At 46.6% G+C, this 17,180-nt stretch overlaps 1 protein-coding gene across 1 annotated transcript in view; it reads left to right on the top strand.

Annotated features, from left to right (window-relative positions):
* Positions 1 to 17,180, top strand: part of LOC119449969 (glutamate receptor 1) — a 226,357-nt gene that overhangs the window by 171,765 nt on the left and 37,412 nt on the right. Inside the window, exon 10 of the mRNA XM_037713288.2 lies at positions 8,141 to 8,356. Within this exon, the coding sequence (XP_037569216.1) occupies positions 8,141 to 8,356 (216 nt within the window). The remainder of the gene's footprint in view (positions 1 to 8,140; positions 8,357 to 17,180) is intronic.

Raw genomic sequence — 17,180 nt, 5'->3', positions numbered from 1 at the left:
CTTCCGCAAACAAAGCACTCTGCCATTGCTCGCTGAAAAGCGCGAGGTATTGGATTAAAACACCGTCCGAAAAGTAGGCGTTGTCATTCTGGTAAAATGTTTGCTCAGCGCTGCTGAACAATATTCACTTCCTTTCACGTTGCTACGAGCAAACATGTGCACACAAGAGCGGAACGCTGTTTGCCGCCGTTGACATCCACGCTGCTGACACAGTGCATGGGACCGTCGCGATCCTACACAAAACAAAGCAAAATATGTGAACGCTGTCTACAACAAACCGAATATTCGTGCACGATCACGCTATCTCTCTAACGTCACCCCTCCCCCCCTCCCTCACCTCTACTCTGATCTTTTCTTTCATAACCGAAAATATAACACGATTCTCCGCTTAGGTTTGCATGACAGCCGGCGCGTCTGCCAAGATAAAATGTGAATACACGGCGACGGAGGCCAAGCGTCCCACGTGTAGGTTTCGTGTTCTCTGTTTGCAGTGGCGCTTTGAAGAACGAAACAATGTGTGCTGACCTGGTTTAGCCACTCGAAGCGCGCGTGTGCGCGGATGGCAGTCACGCAGAAGTTTCGGGCGTCAATGTTCGCTGTAGGTGTAAGATTTCTTTTATGTCAATATTTACTCGGGCATAGAATAGATCGACCCGTGCGTCCATTGTATGCATTTTGAAACGTGTTTGAACAGTGCAGTAAACAAAGAGCACTTTATTAATGTGCCTCGTCGATTGGCACCGTAGCCAACACATTTCAGACATATTTATGAAACACAGCCACCGTGCATATTTACGTGATTTTAGAACGCTATTGTAGATAAAGTATATGTGGAAGGTTTGGCTCTTAAATATACAAAGTGACAGCGATGTCAACATTATCTGCCTGCGAAAGCAAGCGCGGCATATGCATGGTCGTTGAAGTAACTAACGAGCGACATTGTCATGGCTTAACTATAGAACGGAGAAACCATGGCGATATTCTTGAAAGCCAGCGGAATAACTCTGCATATGATACAGATTCCGGACCTTTGTACACGTTTACTATAAAGTTCGACTGTGTTGCAATAAAATTATGCACGGATTCGGTATCTTGCAAACAGCTGTGACAATAGCTACTCTTCGCCGCTCTGACCGCGTCAAGTAGTTTGTGAATCCACATTCATCCCGGTCGTAACACCAGCACAAACGCCTCACAATAAGGAAGGATAAGGCTACCGGATATTCTTGAGATTTCTTCTACAGTGGTGTGGAGTGATTGAACTTCTCCATTTTATGTACCACGTTTTTCTTTTATTGCGATAGCAATTATATGGACACTTGAACCGGATTTCTGCCGTCGTCGTCGCCGTGAGGTTCCGTACAGATTCCAAGAGCGATAAAATCGTCGCCGCGCACCGTATGCGCGAGCGAAAGCGCGCGGGGGACGCGCGCTATCACGGAGGGCGAACTCCCCGCGCGCTATCACGGAGAGCGAACGCACGACGGAAAGCAAACGCGACCGTCGCGCGAAAGGCCGTGGGGGTATGGGAGGGAGGGAGGCGGGGCGGCGCTGTGCTCCGGCACCAAAGGCATATCTTGCGACTCAATCTCCCACGCGAAAGCATGAAAGCGGGAAGGCAGCGTGGGAGGGAGGGGGGGAGGGCAGCTTCTCCTCGGCCAACAACTTCTCTGCACTTTGCCCGGCGGTGCCGGTCGCCCGCACCGTCTCTTATCTCCACACGGCTCTTACCTTTGTATTCGCTGTGCATTCACCGCTCAGTTTCCGTTGAAGCGATAGACCGCGCGAACCTGCGCTTGCTGCCAGCGTTTTGACAGTCGTTGTCTGCGTTCATTCAGTGTGATATATTCATGTTTGCTTGTGCGCGCTGACACCACGATTGTTAATTCAGTTAGTAAGCGAATGTGTCCAAGTTTATGCAGTCGATAAAACCACTATCCCTGCACCGAATAGCTCTCTACTAATTTGCTATCGCAATCGATGCTTCGCCTTTCGGGCGAAACTGCGACATTCTTTTTTTTTTACGTTGTCGTGTTGCTGTGCAAACGTTGCTTGTATGAGAAGGTTATTTGACCTGTATTCTCGTATGTTGAACCCGGTATGTTGTAGGTTAGACCCATTCAAGAGCTAAGGAGTAGCCGGCACCTTATTTGTGCGTCAACATCTGCTTATATCACATCAATAAAAAAAAGCCGGATAGCCTTCCCTCAATCCCCTTTGTTTTCTGATTTGCTGGGCAGCCTTACACAATGATAGAGAGAGACGGGGGAATTATTGAATAAAAACGTCTCATCTTGTTAACATTGACAGCACTCACCATAAAGGGGGTGTTAACTGTTTTAATGCGAGAGCTTGGTTAAAGAAAAAAATGTGGCTGAAGTTGCAAACCTAGTTATCACGAGCGAAAGGTCTGTTTGGCTTGGTTTTGCGAAGACTACGAACACAGTGTTTCATTATTGCCCGCTTCCGCGCTTGGTAAACTTTATATCTCAAGTTCTGCTGACAACATCGATATCCTAAAGCAAGAGTAGCAGACATGCACACTTCAAGGTCTATTAGAGGAGTATTTCTTCAAAGTACGACAAAGTTTCACAGACGCGGAGCACAAGGATCTCTTGTTACCTAATTACCGTTACGCGTGCATACGCCACCGTTGTGTGAAATTTGAGTCTGCGCCCACCTCCTTCGGCTCCACCCTGAGGCGAGGCAACTGCTGCATATTATGTGCTTTCTTCGCACCCTTTCTTGAGATGTACCGAATGATTACAAGAAACTGTAGAATGCTGAGAACTAACACGGTTTATTTTCTGGATGAAGACATGTGCCCAGCTACGTATTGTGCCAATCTCTGCGGTTGTATCATAGGCTGAGTACTGTAGCTGGGGGCCTGCAATCCGTGTGGCTTCCGGTGGCTTAAACCTTCCTTCTCGCCGGTTCTCGTGCTGCGTACCAGTTGGTGCTGCAGCACCGGGCTACACGGGGAGCACGCACGGTGTTCTCGGCAGTCTTGACGTGCTTCTCCGTCTATGTAGTGGTTCCTCCATCTGATATACCACTGCTGCCCACATTGCGTACCGAATACGTAGCGTGTCACACTGTTTCCACTCATACTTCGCCGTCGTGTGCCCCCACCTGGCGTAAAAACGTAATTGAGAAACCCTCGAGCTTTCTTACAAGTGAACCTGCCCCCAGAGAAGCAAGGGTGAGCAACGCAGTACAGTCGATACCACCTACTGTAACTACTCCTTTTAATAAAATTAATCGCTATCATTAAAAAAATAATCAACACGGCGATGGACGTAATGGGCGTGCGGACGATGTCAGCGTGTGTCAGACAGAAAGAACACCACCGCAGCCACTCACACAAGTCTTGAAAAGCAGCACTTGGCCACTCGATATTTCTTTTTCTTCATTTCTGTCCTCGGATATCACACTCAGAGGTTGACGCATTGAGCAACCGCACCCTGGGGCATGATCTATTTGCCGATATCCCCAGGAGAGAAATAAACGTGTTGAGAGACACTGCGCAATGACCTCGTTAGCGCTTTCAAGTTTTGCCATGGTTTCATTTCGTAAAATTTCCTTTTCTTTCTTATTTTTTTCCCCATTTCTCACGGCTCGGCGCTTTATAGATGAGATATGTTAAGTGTCACTGAAGCAATGCAGATGAAAAACCACAATGAAAACAAACGTTGGCTTCCTGAAGCTTTTAATCTCAGTTATATTACTGAGGTTCCAAAAGAACATTTTAGTAACTTTCACGCTTATAATCTATGATTTAAGCTGCGAGTTGCTTTGACAGGAATTGTAAGTGTGAATAGGTGCAAGTTGACTGTTACTCCACACGTGCTCTATTTCTCTCTCTTGAGGAGAGATCGACGACAGCAGCCTTTTCGGGCTTATAGTGCGATACATCAACCACTGAAATATGATGACAAAAAGAAATTTCAGGCAGCGAGAAGAGTGCATAGTGTGACAGCAATGGTACAGAAAATAAAAGAGAGAAAAAAAGAAATCAAACAGCCGAAGTCTGACCGGCATTGAGGCAAGCACTACAATGGATGACTAGATCCCTGTCGCCCAAAATGTACCACTTTTTACAGCATGACGCCTGCGTCTGCGCGCGGAGCTCGCCCCGGCTGACAGAACGATGAGAGACCAGCCCTGAATCGAGAGAAAGGATAATGTGACCCCCGTCACTCGCTGACAGTCAGGCCGGCAAAGGAAAATAAATAAAGTGGTGGCCCAGCGCGCCGCGTCTACTTTCCTTTGTTATTCTAAGCTGCCTCTTCGTCGAGCATTGGACGCCTCGTGTCGTCCTGTCTCGTCGAGCCTGTGTGCCGGTCTGAACGCCTTTGACGTCGTTCCGCTCCGATGGTTCCGATGATTGCCGTCGTACGGCGCCGTAGGCGCCGCGTCAGAGAGACGTCACGCGCCGTGTCGGGAAGTTGCGCGACGATGCGACCTCCGTGCGAGCACAGTTTGTTGTGTTCGTGTCGAGAGAGAGAGAGAGAGAGAGACAACCAAAATGAAAACATGGATTGCTTTGAAAGCTTATCTTTGTCTTCGTTTGGTTTTACCTTTAAACTCGCTTAGCCTGCTGATCTTTGTATTTCGTGAACTAAAATGAGCGGGATCGATTCGCAAGGAGGCATGTGAGTGGCGAGAATTCTTCCAACTGCGCGCAGAACTGTTTCAATATATTTAAATGTCTCCATTCGTTCTTTTCCGCCCATAATGGTGCCCTAATCAGCGACGTAAAAGAACTTTGATAAGTCTGCCTATCCCGGTTGGGCGATATACGACCTTTTTATTTCCCAAATAACCATGAAAGTAGGCAGCACAATAAGCACAGAAGAGAAGATTGTGGAGTCGTGGAATCTGCGATGTATGCATCCACAGATGTGCTGTGTCTTTTCTTAAAATACACCAGCTTAGATGACCGTTCGTGACTGAATTAACGATAAACGCTTGAGTGTGTTTCCGGGCGTGCCGTGAACCTTTCATTGGTCCTCCTCATGTTTCTGTTCCCTTTGTTACCTTTTCTGTGCAAGGTATAGCCAATCGTCCTTAGCCTGGTTAACCTCACTGCGTTTACCTTATTGTCTGCCTTTCCCTCTCTCTCACTCATACACGCAGTAAGGAACGTATCTCCCGGTTTTCCTTTGCGCGCGTCTCCCTGATAATTTGGTGACGCTTTATTTATTTCCTAGCGAATATTTCTGATACATCAGTACACTATAGTTTCCAAATTATCGCGGAACAAAGGAAAAGCATTGACTGAGTTTCTTCTGTGCGTGTTGCCGTAATTATTTGTTCATGTTCTCTTTCTTTTATTTGCAAGTTTGTGGCAGTGTTCGCGCGCGATAACTTGCTCTTTTCTGTCGTTATTCCAAGTTTTGTCACATACGAATGTATTTATATTTTCACCTGAAGCGAAATAAAGTAGCGGAAAGTATACTGCTTCACGCTTCTCCATATGAACCCCGTTATCCCTGCCTACCTACATTGCTTGCGTCAAGAAAAAAAAATCTATGAATGAAAAATAAACTCACAGCAACAACAAAAAATTTCAAAAGAAATTGCCAAATAAAGCGAAACACTTGGGCACGAACTTCAGCAGCGTTATGAATAGAAGTAATGTTTAGCAGCAAAGCGTGTCATATACTGCCGAATAAAAGCTGTTTTATTGCGATGGCAATTATATGGCCAATCCACGCACATTTCTGCCGTCGTCGTCGCCGTGACGTTTCGTATAATGTCCACGCATGATAACATCATCGCGGCGCGACGTATGCTGTGTGTGCGAGTGAAAGCTTGCAAGGGTCGGCCGACGATCGCGGCTAAATCTCTCGCGCGCAAGCGATGAAAGCGGAGAGGAAGCCCGCCGTCTTCAGTCGCGCGCGAGGCACCGGGGGGAGGGGAGGGATGGGGGGGGGGGGGGGTGTTGCTGCGTGTGGCACGGCCGCGCGGGCGCCATAATCTTCAAGGCAATGTGCGATGTGGACAAAGTGCGCCGAGAGTGGCCAGCTTCGTATGCGCTGTGGTTTCGACACTTCGCGTTGAAGCGAGAGGCAGCACGAAGGTCAATTACCTCGCTGCTGCTGCTGCTGTCATGCTTCCTCACCCCAGGGCTTTGACAGAGAGTGTCCGCGGTCATCGAGTGAGATGTGTTCCATGTATACCTGTGCGCGCATGGCGCCGTGCTTGCTAATTAAATTTAGTTAGTAAGCGAATGTTTGCAAGTTTATATGGCCGATAAAACTAATATTCTTACTTCGTATACAGCTGCCTACTAATTTGCTATCATAATCGACACTTCGCCTTTCGGGCGAAACTGCTACTTTTCTTGTTTTGTTTTGCTAGTGACTTAGTACACACTTTTGTGTGTTTGCGTGGCTGTGGTTGTGCTTGATCTTGTGTTCCGAGTCCGCACGAGCATGTGTTCTCTCCTCCCACAGTTGTTATTAGCCAAAGCGTTATTCGCACAAATCTCTATGCAACAGAAGCATCAAACTCACGTCCTTCGAGAAGCTGATCTTGCAGGCTACCTTTAGCGCACGAGCCCTGGAACTTGCGCGTGCGCAGACGGAGCCTTAAGTCAGCAGATCGTGGATTGTGCCGGGCCACAGCCATCAATTATAGCCTTGGTCACAGTGATGTAGCCTGCGGATTGTCTGCAGGCTACATAGTCGTTTATCTATACTTTCTTCTCTCTCTTTTCTTTACCTGTCTTTTTTTTTTGTGTGTGCGTGTGGCTGACACCATTCAATAAGAAATGTGCGAAATTATGCAAATGCGCGCCCTCACACATATCGTTTTACCCTCACAAGGTGGCGGACGTTGCCTAAGAAGCGTAATTAAAGCGAGAGCGCACAAGCAGGTGTAGCCATTATCGCCTCCATCACTTCCTTATTACATGCTCGCTGTTCGCGAGCCTAACCTGGCCTCAACGGTGCCGTAAGCGGGAGATCGCCTGTCTTGTATCAGGCAACCTAATGGTGCGAAAAAGCCCTACTACCTTGTATTTCACGTATCTCATGTTGTCTAGCACTAAGGTCTCAGCGTGAGCTTTCAACTGAAAATTTATGTGGCGACGACCCTTACGCTGGCGCTGTTTATTCATATTAGCGAGAAATCGAAGTTCAACTTAAAATCAGTTTTCAACGCTACGTTTTCCCTCTTCTTTTTCTTCGTCCAATGCAACACAAAAGCCTGTCTTTACGTTCGAATACCGAATCAAAACTAAATGTGCTCTACATCTTCTGCTTAGTCGTTAAGGTCGCTTACTCCTGTTCTGTCTGTTACAAATACTGTACTGTGGAGAGGTTAAAATAGATAACACTTCGGCTGGTAAGTTTTATTCCACCTTTTACAAACATTTACGCGAAACGTGACCTACTAGTGGTGGTTTTCAATCTGATTATGAACGCAGTTGTTTCATAAGAATTCGTGGACGGGAAATGCACGAACCGCAAGAAAAAGTATGGTGGTAGATATACACGTGTTACTTTAACGAATAATATCAGACGCACATTTAAGAACCAAAGCTCGTACTATAGGTTTCTACCATATATAAAATCAAGGTCACTGTGACGTCACAATGCTCTTTTACGCTGGCAGAAAGTGATTGAGCGTAACAGACATGATGCCTACCGTTCTTTCTCCTGAATTAGCTTCGTTCGCTCACTAGTTTCAAATGCCGGCTTCTTATGGAGTTACTATGATAAAGATATACGTAACATTAGGTAGACTTTTCCTACTTACGCGAATATCGCCATCGAGTATAAGTGTAGAAAGAAAGCGTGCACCACTTTAAAAACTTTTATTATTGCGGAAATTGTCCGGTGACACGCTGGAGGCATTGATAAGACTCGGCAATTTCGTGACGTCGAGAGAGAGAGAGAGAGAGAGAGAGAGAGAGAGAAAAGGATGTACAGAAAGACAGGAAGGTCAACCAGAGGCACTTCTGGTTGGCTACGGGATAAAAAAAGAAACGTGACGTAATATCTGTATAATGTAAGCACATCGCTTTCGCTGAAGTCGAGATTTAGGAGAGCGCGGTCTGGGGGCTTAGTTATTGCCCACTATAGCTCTGGCTGCGCGCGCTGAGGCATGCCCCGTGGTTTGTGCGCGCCAGGAAGAGCCCTATCTGATGTACAAGAAGCCCGAGCCGGGCCAGGTGCTGACGGGCAACGACGTGTTCGAGGGCTACTGCAAGGACCTGGCCGACCTCATCGCCGACAACCTCAAGTTCAACTACACGCTCAAGCTGGTCAACGACTCGAAGTACGGTGGTCAAGACGCCAACTCGCAGGCCGGATGGAACGGGATGGTCGGCGAGCTCATTCGCCAGGTGAGTCCCTCCGTTACGCGAAAGAGAAGTGCATCTTGGCCTACTTTGCTGAAATGCACATTTACCGCAAGCAGGACACGCACAAAAAAAAGTAAGTGCCGTCGTCAATCTGTTTTCTTGTTTGTGCTATTTGTGCGGCAAATGTGTCTTTCGACTTATGCGAAAGAAACTTTTGTAACGTTAGGGACTTGACTGAGGAAAACAACGGCTTTGTTCTATAGAAAGAGGGCAACTTATCTCGTGAGTTGGCCCAGCAGCTCAGAAACGCTGGAGCGATAAACTGACGAATTAAGTAAGAAAGAAAGAAAGAAAGAAAGAAAGAAAGAAAGAAAGAAAGAAAGAAAGAAAGAAAGAAAGAAAGAAAGAAAGAAAGAAAGGAAACACTATCGGGTTCAAGAAGTAGTTTTTTTTTTTTTTGCTTTTTCGTCTGCTTCAAATCGTGTTCAGTTTACTAATGAGCATAGTAAAAGCGACTCGTATAGTTCACTCCTTGCTGAATGTGTATTTAGTCAGTGATTTCTTTTTCAGTTTACTAGCCTTCTTGTGCCTTTTTGTCACACCTACATTATGCATTAGCATGACATGGTGTCTTTCTATCGTTCTGAGTTTTTTTTTTTTCCACGTCAGCTACGTAGAGCAGCCGGGTGCGTACTTGCTTGCAACCTCTACAAACCATTTCCTCATTACACATGCCTACCCAATGCTCCTGAATTGAAACCGGTGTCAAGGTGCCTCTAAAGCGTGCAAGCGGCTTGGCGTTGTAGTTTAATGTTAGTGGAGAAAAAGTTAACCTGAAACTCTCATCCTAAACTAGTTTTCTGTTAGTTCTTTTTTCTTTTTTTTTTATTCTTTTTTTTTTGACCGAGCTGGATCTGGTTCATTTTTGTTTTCTCAAGTTCCTTAACGCCTACTGTATCGTGCATGCGGAAAGGATCGGCGATCATCTTACGGAAATTTTTATGGGCTTCCGCGGAGCCGGAATATGCTGCTGGGATAGGAGAGACAGCTACCGCGCACGCTATTGCATTATTAATGGGCAGAGAGGTCTACTGCAATCAGTACGCGTGTATCAAGGCGGCCCCGCGAACCATGCAGCTACAGTGTGCGCCGCGCCTGCATGAAAGGCTGAAGCCGTGGGGGGTTTGTTACCTACTCGAAGAATGGGATAAATATTATTAATAGATTAAGACCCTGGACAATTCAAAGGGAGGTAGCTATCCAGAACCATTACGTGTTATGGACACTGTGGCCACTTGTGACGAATTTTAAAAAAAAACATACATTGTTCAACTGAAGAGACCGGGAAGACTGACTACGCCCTGGTGTACTTCATTAAAATATTGAGAGAAAGAGTATTCATTAATTATTTTCAAAGTTCACGTTGGCACAGTGCTACGAGCAGAGCCACAATGACGACGATCATCAAAGCGACGAATGCGGCAAATCGGTTCTGCGAAAGTCTGTAAGGCGGAGGAAGTTTTGTGGAAGAAAAACGTTGGTATCAAATTTTACTGCAGCACGACGCTACATGTAGAAACCCATACGGGTTTCTCGGAAAGAACTTTTCTTTCTGAAAAATGCATGTATGTTTGATTTGGAGCTTCGTGCTGCAGTGGACGCCGATTTTTCTCATTTTCATCAATGGGACGAAGAAGACGACGCAGGGTTTGTTAGGCTAGGCTATCCGCCATACTAGCTGACTGTGTACAAATGTGTCTCTATATTCTAAGTGCTTTTACTTATTTAACCTAAGCGAAGGTTTCTCAATTTATACCCCTAAAACGTTTCTAAAATCCCCCCCTCCCCCGTCCATTTTCGGCCAATTTCCTAAAGTGAGTAGGTGCCATCATCATACCCATCATAATCATCGTCAGACTGGCTGCGCTGTGATAGTATGCAAATAGTCAACACATTTTCAGTTATTTTTATCTCTCTATCTGTGACATCACACCTACACATTTTGAACCTTCGGTAGGCATCACCCATAACATCTCCCCCATTCTTTCAAAATATAAGATTGCTGCCGTCTTTGGTTCTCTCGGAGAAGTGAAGTATTGCAATAGTTTCATATAACGCCTCTAAAGAGGCTAAACAAGGGTTGATAAACTTTAATTTAGCCCTACACACATCGAAATTTTCCTGCATAGTTTATACCATAGCATGCCTCCAATTTACTCTGAAAATAAGCTAGGTGAATTACCTAGTTATTCCAGAACACTGACAACACGCATATAACGTTTCCGAGAGCTTGTAGTTGCAGTAAGAGCTTCGTTGTGAAAGCAAGTGAGAAAATGCAACAAAATATTTTTAGTCCCTATCCTGAGAACATGCACACTATATACAACATGAACAATATGATCCAATCTTAAAGGATGTGAAATAAGTTACTGTAGGCTAGATCGGTATGCATAAATGTCTGCTCGACGGGCCTTATGAGATGCATTCCTTTTTTTTTATTGCGATAGCAATTATATGGACACTCAAAAGCAGATTTCTGCCGTCGGCGTCGCCGTCGCCGTCGCCGTGAGGTTCGGTATGACGTCATTTGGAGAAGAAATCGTCGCCGCGCGCCGAACGCTGTATGTGCGAGTGAAAGAGCGCGAGGGGCGCGTCTTTCACGGGGAGTGAACGCACGGCGGAGAACAAACGCGCGTTCTGCGCCGTGCTCGCTTAAGGGCTGCAGAAGTAGCGTCTCTTTTCTCCTTTACAATCACCATATATGTAGAGCAAACGCGCCTTCTTCCGACGCGCGAGAGGCCGTGGGGGAGGGGGAGGGAAGGGAGGCGACGTTTAGCTGCGGCACGAAGTGCCTATTTATATCAAAGGCTCCGGCAACAGTCACCAACGCCGCACGCATTTTGAGCGAACGCGGGCAAAACGCCGATGGCGTCAACAACAGTTCTGCGTGTTGCCGATGCTGCTGCATGTCCAAGTTTATACAGCTGATAAAGCTAGTATCATTACTCCGTATAGCTCTCTACAAGTTTGCTATCGCAATTGATGCTTCGCCTTTCAGGCGAAACTGCGACAACTTTTTTTCTATCGGTAAAGTTTAAGAATTGTTGCAACTGCATTGTGTTTAATACGGCTTGGGTGTTCGTCTTTTAGTGCTCCACTCTGATGACAGTGTATGCATGCACTGTATACTGTAGAGTTCCCTCTTGAATAAACCACATTAAATGGCAATAAATCCAACGCAACTGCTGCAGTCCTTCCATGTTACCGAAGAAAAAGCGTCTCACAGTCTAACACGGCGCGCAAAGAAGATACTAAATATAAACACAATTTGCAAGTCTATATATGATAGCCCAGCCGTGATCCACGGCAAAGTACTAACTGGACGTTCGTCTTGAAAATCAGCTAGCCGTATTGTGCATAGCGTGCGCTATGAGCATTATCGTCAATTCTGGGGGAAAAAATAATTCGTATTTGTGCGTTCAGAGCAACCAATATTTATAATGATGGCTTGCAGAATAATCTTTCATCATTATATAGGTCGTGCGTTACGCATCACATTCGTCAGGGTGTTATATATATATATATATATATATATATATATATAGGCCAGAAGAAATTTTAAAGCTATATCAACTGCCATATAGGGTAAGGGTACTCTCACAAGTTCGGATGTCGGTGTAAACTGCCGGGTCTCCAATATTTCCACTGCGCTACTACACGCCTATGCATGTCGCCTCAAGACGCAGACATATAGTGCGCTTGAAAACAAGCGCATGGGCTTCATAATTTTTTTCGATGAACTTTCCTGCAGCAGTACCACCGTTCCTGCATTGTTCATTCTTCTTTCATTTGGCCGCTCTTCAGTAATCTTTCGCAGAGCGAACCGGCAGCCGAAAGCCTTTGCAGGAAGTTCAAGAAAGCGCCCGTGCAACCTTAATGATGCAAGATATATTCGAAGCATACTCTTGCGGTGCCTAAAAAAAATTTTTAGCGAATGCAGGACCACCAAAGTCACTCCGTAACGGCGCAGTTGAATGCGGCGTCAAGAACGCTTTCTCAGTTTTTCTGAAGTTCCGTCTGCGAAATCCTCAGGAGACGTTAGAGTTGAAGTACCGAGGACAAAGCGAAGTACCTCGACAACCCCTCTTTCATTTAATTTTTTATTCGTTTTTTTTTTCAGCGTCTTCCCACGGCCGCGGCTGAAGAATGCCTCTTCGTCGCGCCATAAAAAGCCACGATACCTCGTGAACTAAGCGTTAGGCGAGCAAATGTTTGCTTCCATGCAGATAATTAGCGGAAGGAATTGGAAACGCGGGGAACGTGAAGATGTGAAAGTGCAGTCTTCATGAGGAGAAAACGAGAGAAAGCGAAAACAAGGAACACATAGTTCTTTTAGAGGACTTCGCAGATACAGAATGTGGGGCGTGATTTCTTTTCTTTTCTTTTTTTTTCTTTTTTTTTGTTTCTTGAAGATATGTGTAGGTTAGCTAAGATTTGAAAATACGCAACGCAGAGTGTTCTAAGTGAACATGACGCGTTATTCTCAGTAGAGAGAGCTGTTCGAGAACGACTACGCTGATGTTGTCGCCACTATCGAAGTCGCTGCCAAGCTTGACTGAGAAGCAAGCTTCTTCGTAAAGCTTGATGCACTTCCCGGCACGAAAGCTATGCATTTCGATTTATTCAATACACAGCCACTCACCTATAGTAATCACGTCGTGCAACCTCAGATCTTCAGCACGTGATGAATAATTTAGGATGCCATCATTTGTGTTTCGATTTCCCGAGGGCATCGAGTTTATTGTAACGTCATTCGGGCGCCAGGCGAGTACTGGTGATGATCACATTTACCCTATAACGCTGGCTAAGCCAGGTTCGGGCCAGCGTCGACTAAGCTCTTTGTCTTGGAGGCCGTATGCACCGCACAAAATTTTACACTTCCTTAAATGGCCGGGACAGGGTCATGTGCGGGGGCGTGTTGGCATTGGATGGTGCCTATAGAATGTTCGCCGCTTACGTTGTGTCTATAAAGCCCAGACTACACATACTGTGGGCATTTCTTGGTGACTTCTTCGTTGGCTGCACATGTTCATCATCTCATCGGCTTCGTCGTCTTCATCGCTTGTGGGGACTCATCTTGAGACTAATCTGTGCCTCGAGTGTGATCGGTCCGCCGCGTCTTCGGGGCGTATTAAAGGTCGTGTAAACGCTACGTCGCAATACTCTACACAAGCGTCCACATTATCCTATATAGAGCTACGCATACTACAAGAAAATAGTATTCGTTCAATCCGTTTGTAGAAAAAGAGTACACGGTTTTCGCGGTTATGGTATACACAAAAAGGCTACTCCCTCACCCCTTCCACCCTCTGCCGCCCCCCTCGTCCTTCCCCCCCAGAACACAAGTACCCCTTCACTGAACTATAAGTTCGTCCCTAAAGAATTCTTAGTTGTTTGCTTCCATCACGAGAATTGATTTTCTACTAGTTATATTGCTCTGCAACGAACCGGAGCCAACGCCCGCTTTTACTCCCAAGTTCAAAAAGGTCGTCTCACTTCATAAAGTTGAGGAAATGAGTTCGCCCAATTTCAGCTCCTTGCGCATAAATGGACGCGGAACATATGAACTGTAGAAATGTGCACTGTTATTTACAAAATTCGTAAGCGGCTGCGTGCCCTGAAATGAGCTGACGACCGTGGCTCGTTTCGAGCGAGCAATGCGACGTGAATTCCTGCTTTAACAAGTGGGGACTCGTCTTTGGCAATTTTGAATGGAAATTTTCGGGATCATTACTTCTCTGGCTCGAGAGCTAAAACACGCCGCACCGTTGGCGCGGTAGCTATGGTCTTCTGCTACTTATCATGAGACCCCCAGTTTCGTTTTCACTCGCGTGCAGTTTAGGCACACGTCGTATAGATATGTTCAATATTAACTAGCAGCATTCAGCTATATGACGCTTCTCATAAACCGTGTGCTGCTCTGGACCGCTAAACTCCGTGATTAAAATAAATGAGAGTTGTCGAGGAGTGGTGAAAACGTTCGGCATATAAGCTTCTTAACTGTGATTGTGAACTAGACTCCCCACGGTCCCCGGACCGAAAATACAGCACGGGTACGTTGCGATTCCTGGCGTTCTCATCGGATCCAACAACGTGGGATTTCCAACCGTGAAAGAGACGCAGGATTTAATGGCTTAACGAGGATTCAAGCGCAGGATTAGCAAGCCCCACCACGCATAACATATTTTCGGAAACGCGAGCCGGCGAGTTGTGACAGCGAACGAAATGATACCCAGTGCGACAGCTTCGAGGGAAGGAAACTTTCCAAACACAGCCGTTGAAAGTGGGCTTGAAAGGTTTTTGAATGCTCGGGCCGGCTTTCAGTAGCATGAGTTCGATGCCGGGGATCAAGTAGACGCGTCTCGAAAATGTAAACTCGATCGACCGCTTTTGCTATACCTCCTCACGTTGAAGGAGAGCAAAAGTTTCACGCGTTACGTAGGCAGAGCCGTTCACTGAACTCAGTATACGCGAAGCTTGCAGTTCCTGCATCAGACAATAGAGCATGCGCTTTCTGTGTTTCGTTCGAAACGCCATTCCAGCTATACAGACGATCCGCTATCTATTTCATTCCGTGTCCCTGGTTTCGCTGTCAGCACGAGCACCAAAATCGCATCATCTGAATATCAAAAGCCTTTCTCTCGATCGTAATGTCCGGCTACTGACAAAAGACAATTACGGCTGGCCGTGTGACAATGTACGGTGCCGAATGGCACCCCGGTAATGAAAGAGGTGCATGCGCTGCAGTCATTGTATAGTCGGGAAATTCCAATTTCACAGCCGCCTAGAGAGGTCCAATTTTATCTTGCACTACACATCCTCTCCCCTCCGTCCCTCCTACACCCTCCTCCTTAAACATAATTCCATCTCCTCGCCGCCTTCTTTGCGCTTTCTTTTCTTCATTATGAAAGTTTTGGCGGCGCCCGCTAATTAAATCTGTTTGGGCGTGGGTGCGTGCACAGTGCTCTACACTCAAGTGTAATTAGCATAATGGAGCAGAACAGCCTCACACGACCGCGGGCCTCCCAAGCTAAGAGAGGGTGGGAAAAAAAAGAAAGAAAGGGAGTGGGCGGAAAAGAAGTTGGAGTGAGATGAAAAGCAAGGAAACTGGGCTCGCAGAACGCGCTGGGGCAAAAAATTGCGCCCGAATCAGGAAGCCCTTGTTTGCGCAAATTGCGTGATTCTTCGAGGGAACGTATTGTACATGCGGGCGGTCGCGGCGCGGCGATACCCCTGTGGCGAGACATGTCCTTCAGCGACAAGAGCACACACACACCTCCCCCCCCCCCCCCCCCCTCCGCGGTCTTGCCACTCCCCCAGTTGGCTGTGCCCGCTTCCTTCCAACATCTCCCCCACCATCCGCACGACATTGAAGTAGCGACAGTTCCGGCTTAAACCGCAAGGCTGTGCTATCTCGCATTTATTCTTTCCACCTCGCGGCATAAAGGAACGGATCAATAGCATCGAGAAAAGAGCGGGGCATTTCATTCGCGGCGAACACGCGCGCACGAATTCGGGACTGTTTAGTCGGGAGAGATGTGAAAAAGGATACTGATGGAAAAGGAAACGAATTGGGGTCGAGACTGTGGGACGAGGCTGTATCTCGAGAGCGGGCCTGCTCGGCTCGGCAGCCCCGAAGGAAAGCTAGAACGCTGAGAACATAAGAAGAAATGATAATACAGAAACACGTGCGGCTGCTATTAGTTTCCCGGCTCTTACGACAGAGTCTCGGCTTTCCGATTGCGTCCTTGCGTCTGGTGCCGTCATGAAACGAGAGAAAGCGCCCGTATTTGAAAATTATAACAGCGACGGCGGCTAGCAACCCTAATGATGGGCCCAAGCAAGCGTGCCACCATCCAGCCTAGCCTAGCTTCCACTCCTCACGCTGTTTCCCCATAGCTGGAAAACCAGAACTTATCATTCATAGAAAACTCCCTCTTCTCATCTTACCCCTCCCTCAAACCCCCCAGCTCTGCCCACGCACGAATGTCCTTCCGTACAACGAGGCAACATCAGAAACAGCAGGAGCATGAACTGCTGCCTTCCCTTCTCCCCTTTATTTTTTTGAAAAGTATTGATTTCTTGAGCACGTGCATTGAAAACATATCAGGGCAGCAAGGGAGTTTGTTTTTGTTTATGTTAACGCTGTTTTCGTTTTCGGGCGCCCACTGAAGCTTGCACAATAGCTTTAATGCATCCCCGTTGATGGTGTCGCTTATTTTTTTTTTTTCATTCGTATATTGCAGGCGTCCCGCTGCGAGTCGAATTTACGTCCCATATGTCTTCAATCGATGCATGCTAGCGCATATGCTCCGTCGACGACGACAGTGGAAATGTAGAAGAAACTTGCGGCAGTGTAATCAGCTCGTTCAAGAAATCGATGAACAAGAACTCTAAGTGAGCAAAAAAACGACGAGATGCCTTATTTATTCCCCCCCCTTCTTTTCGTAGAGTTTTCGTGGCAGTGCGTATTAACTGATGACTGTTAACGGGCTTGTTAGAATAATATATTTTGCCTAAAAGGCTATCTGCTTAGTAACTGGAGTATAAGTATGTCAAATACTGTAGTTCAGCTTCAAAGTGTCACCATAAGAGAACCTGACAGGTGTGGCAAACACGCCTGTCAAATATTTAAAAGGTGTTCGGTACAGGAACAGAGAAAGAAAACAAGCAACGCAAAATATGGTATGTGTGCCAGCGTTCGCGGGCTGAAATCTACGCTACCACCTTTTTCTAGGATTGAGTGCAGCAGATGGTGGGGAGAATGCGAATGAATCGGCAACAAAGGATTGATTAGTTTAATTAA

This window comes from Dermacentor silvarum, chromosome 4 (genome assembly GCF_013339745.2).
Source record: "Dermacentor silvarum isolate Dsil-2018 chromosome 4, BIME_Dsil_1.4, whole genome shotgun sequence".
NCBI classification, from domain to species: domain Eukaryota; kingdom Metazoa; phylum Arthropoda; class Arachnida; order Ixodida; family Ixodidae; genus Dermacentor; species Dermacentor silvarum.
Note: the sequence above shows the minus strand (reverse complement) of the source record. Positions and strands in the feature narration are given on the sequence as shown.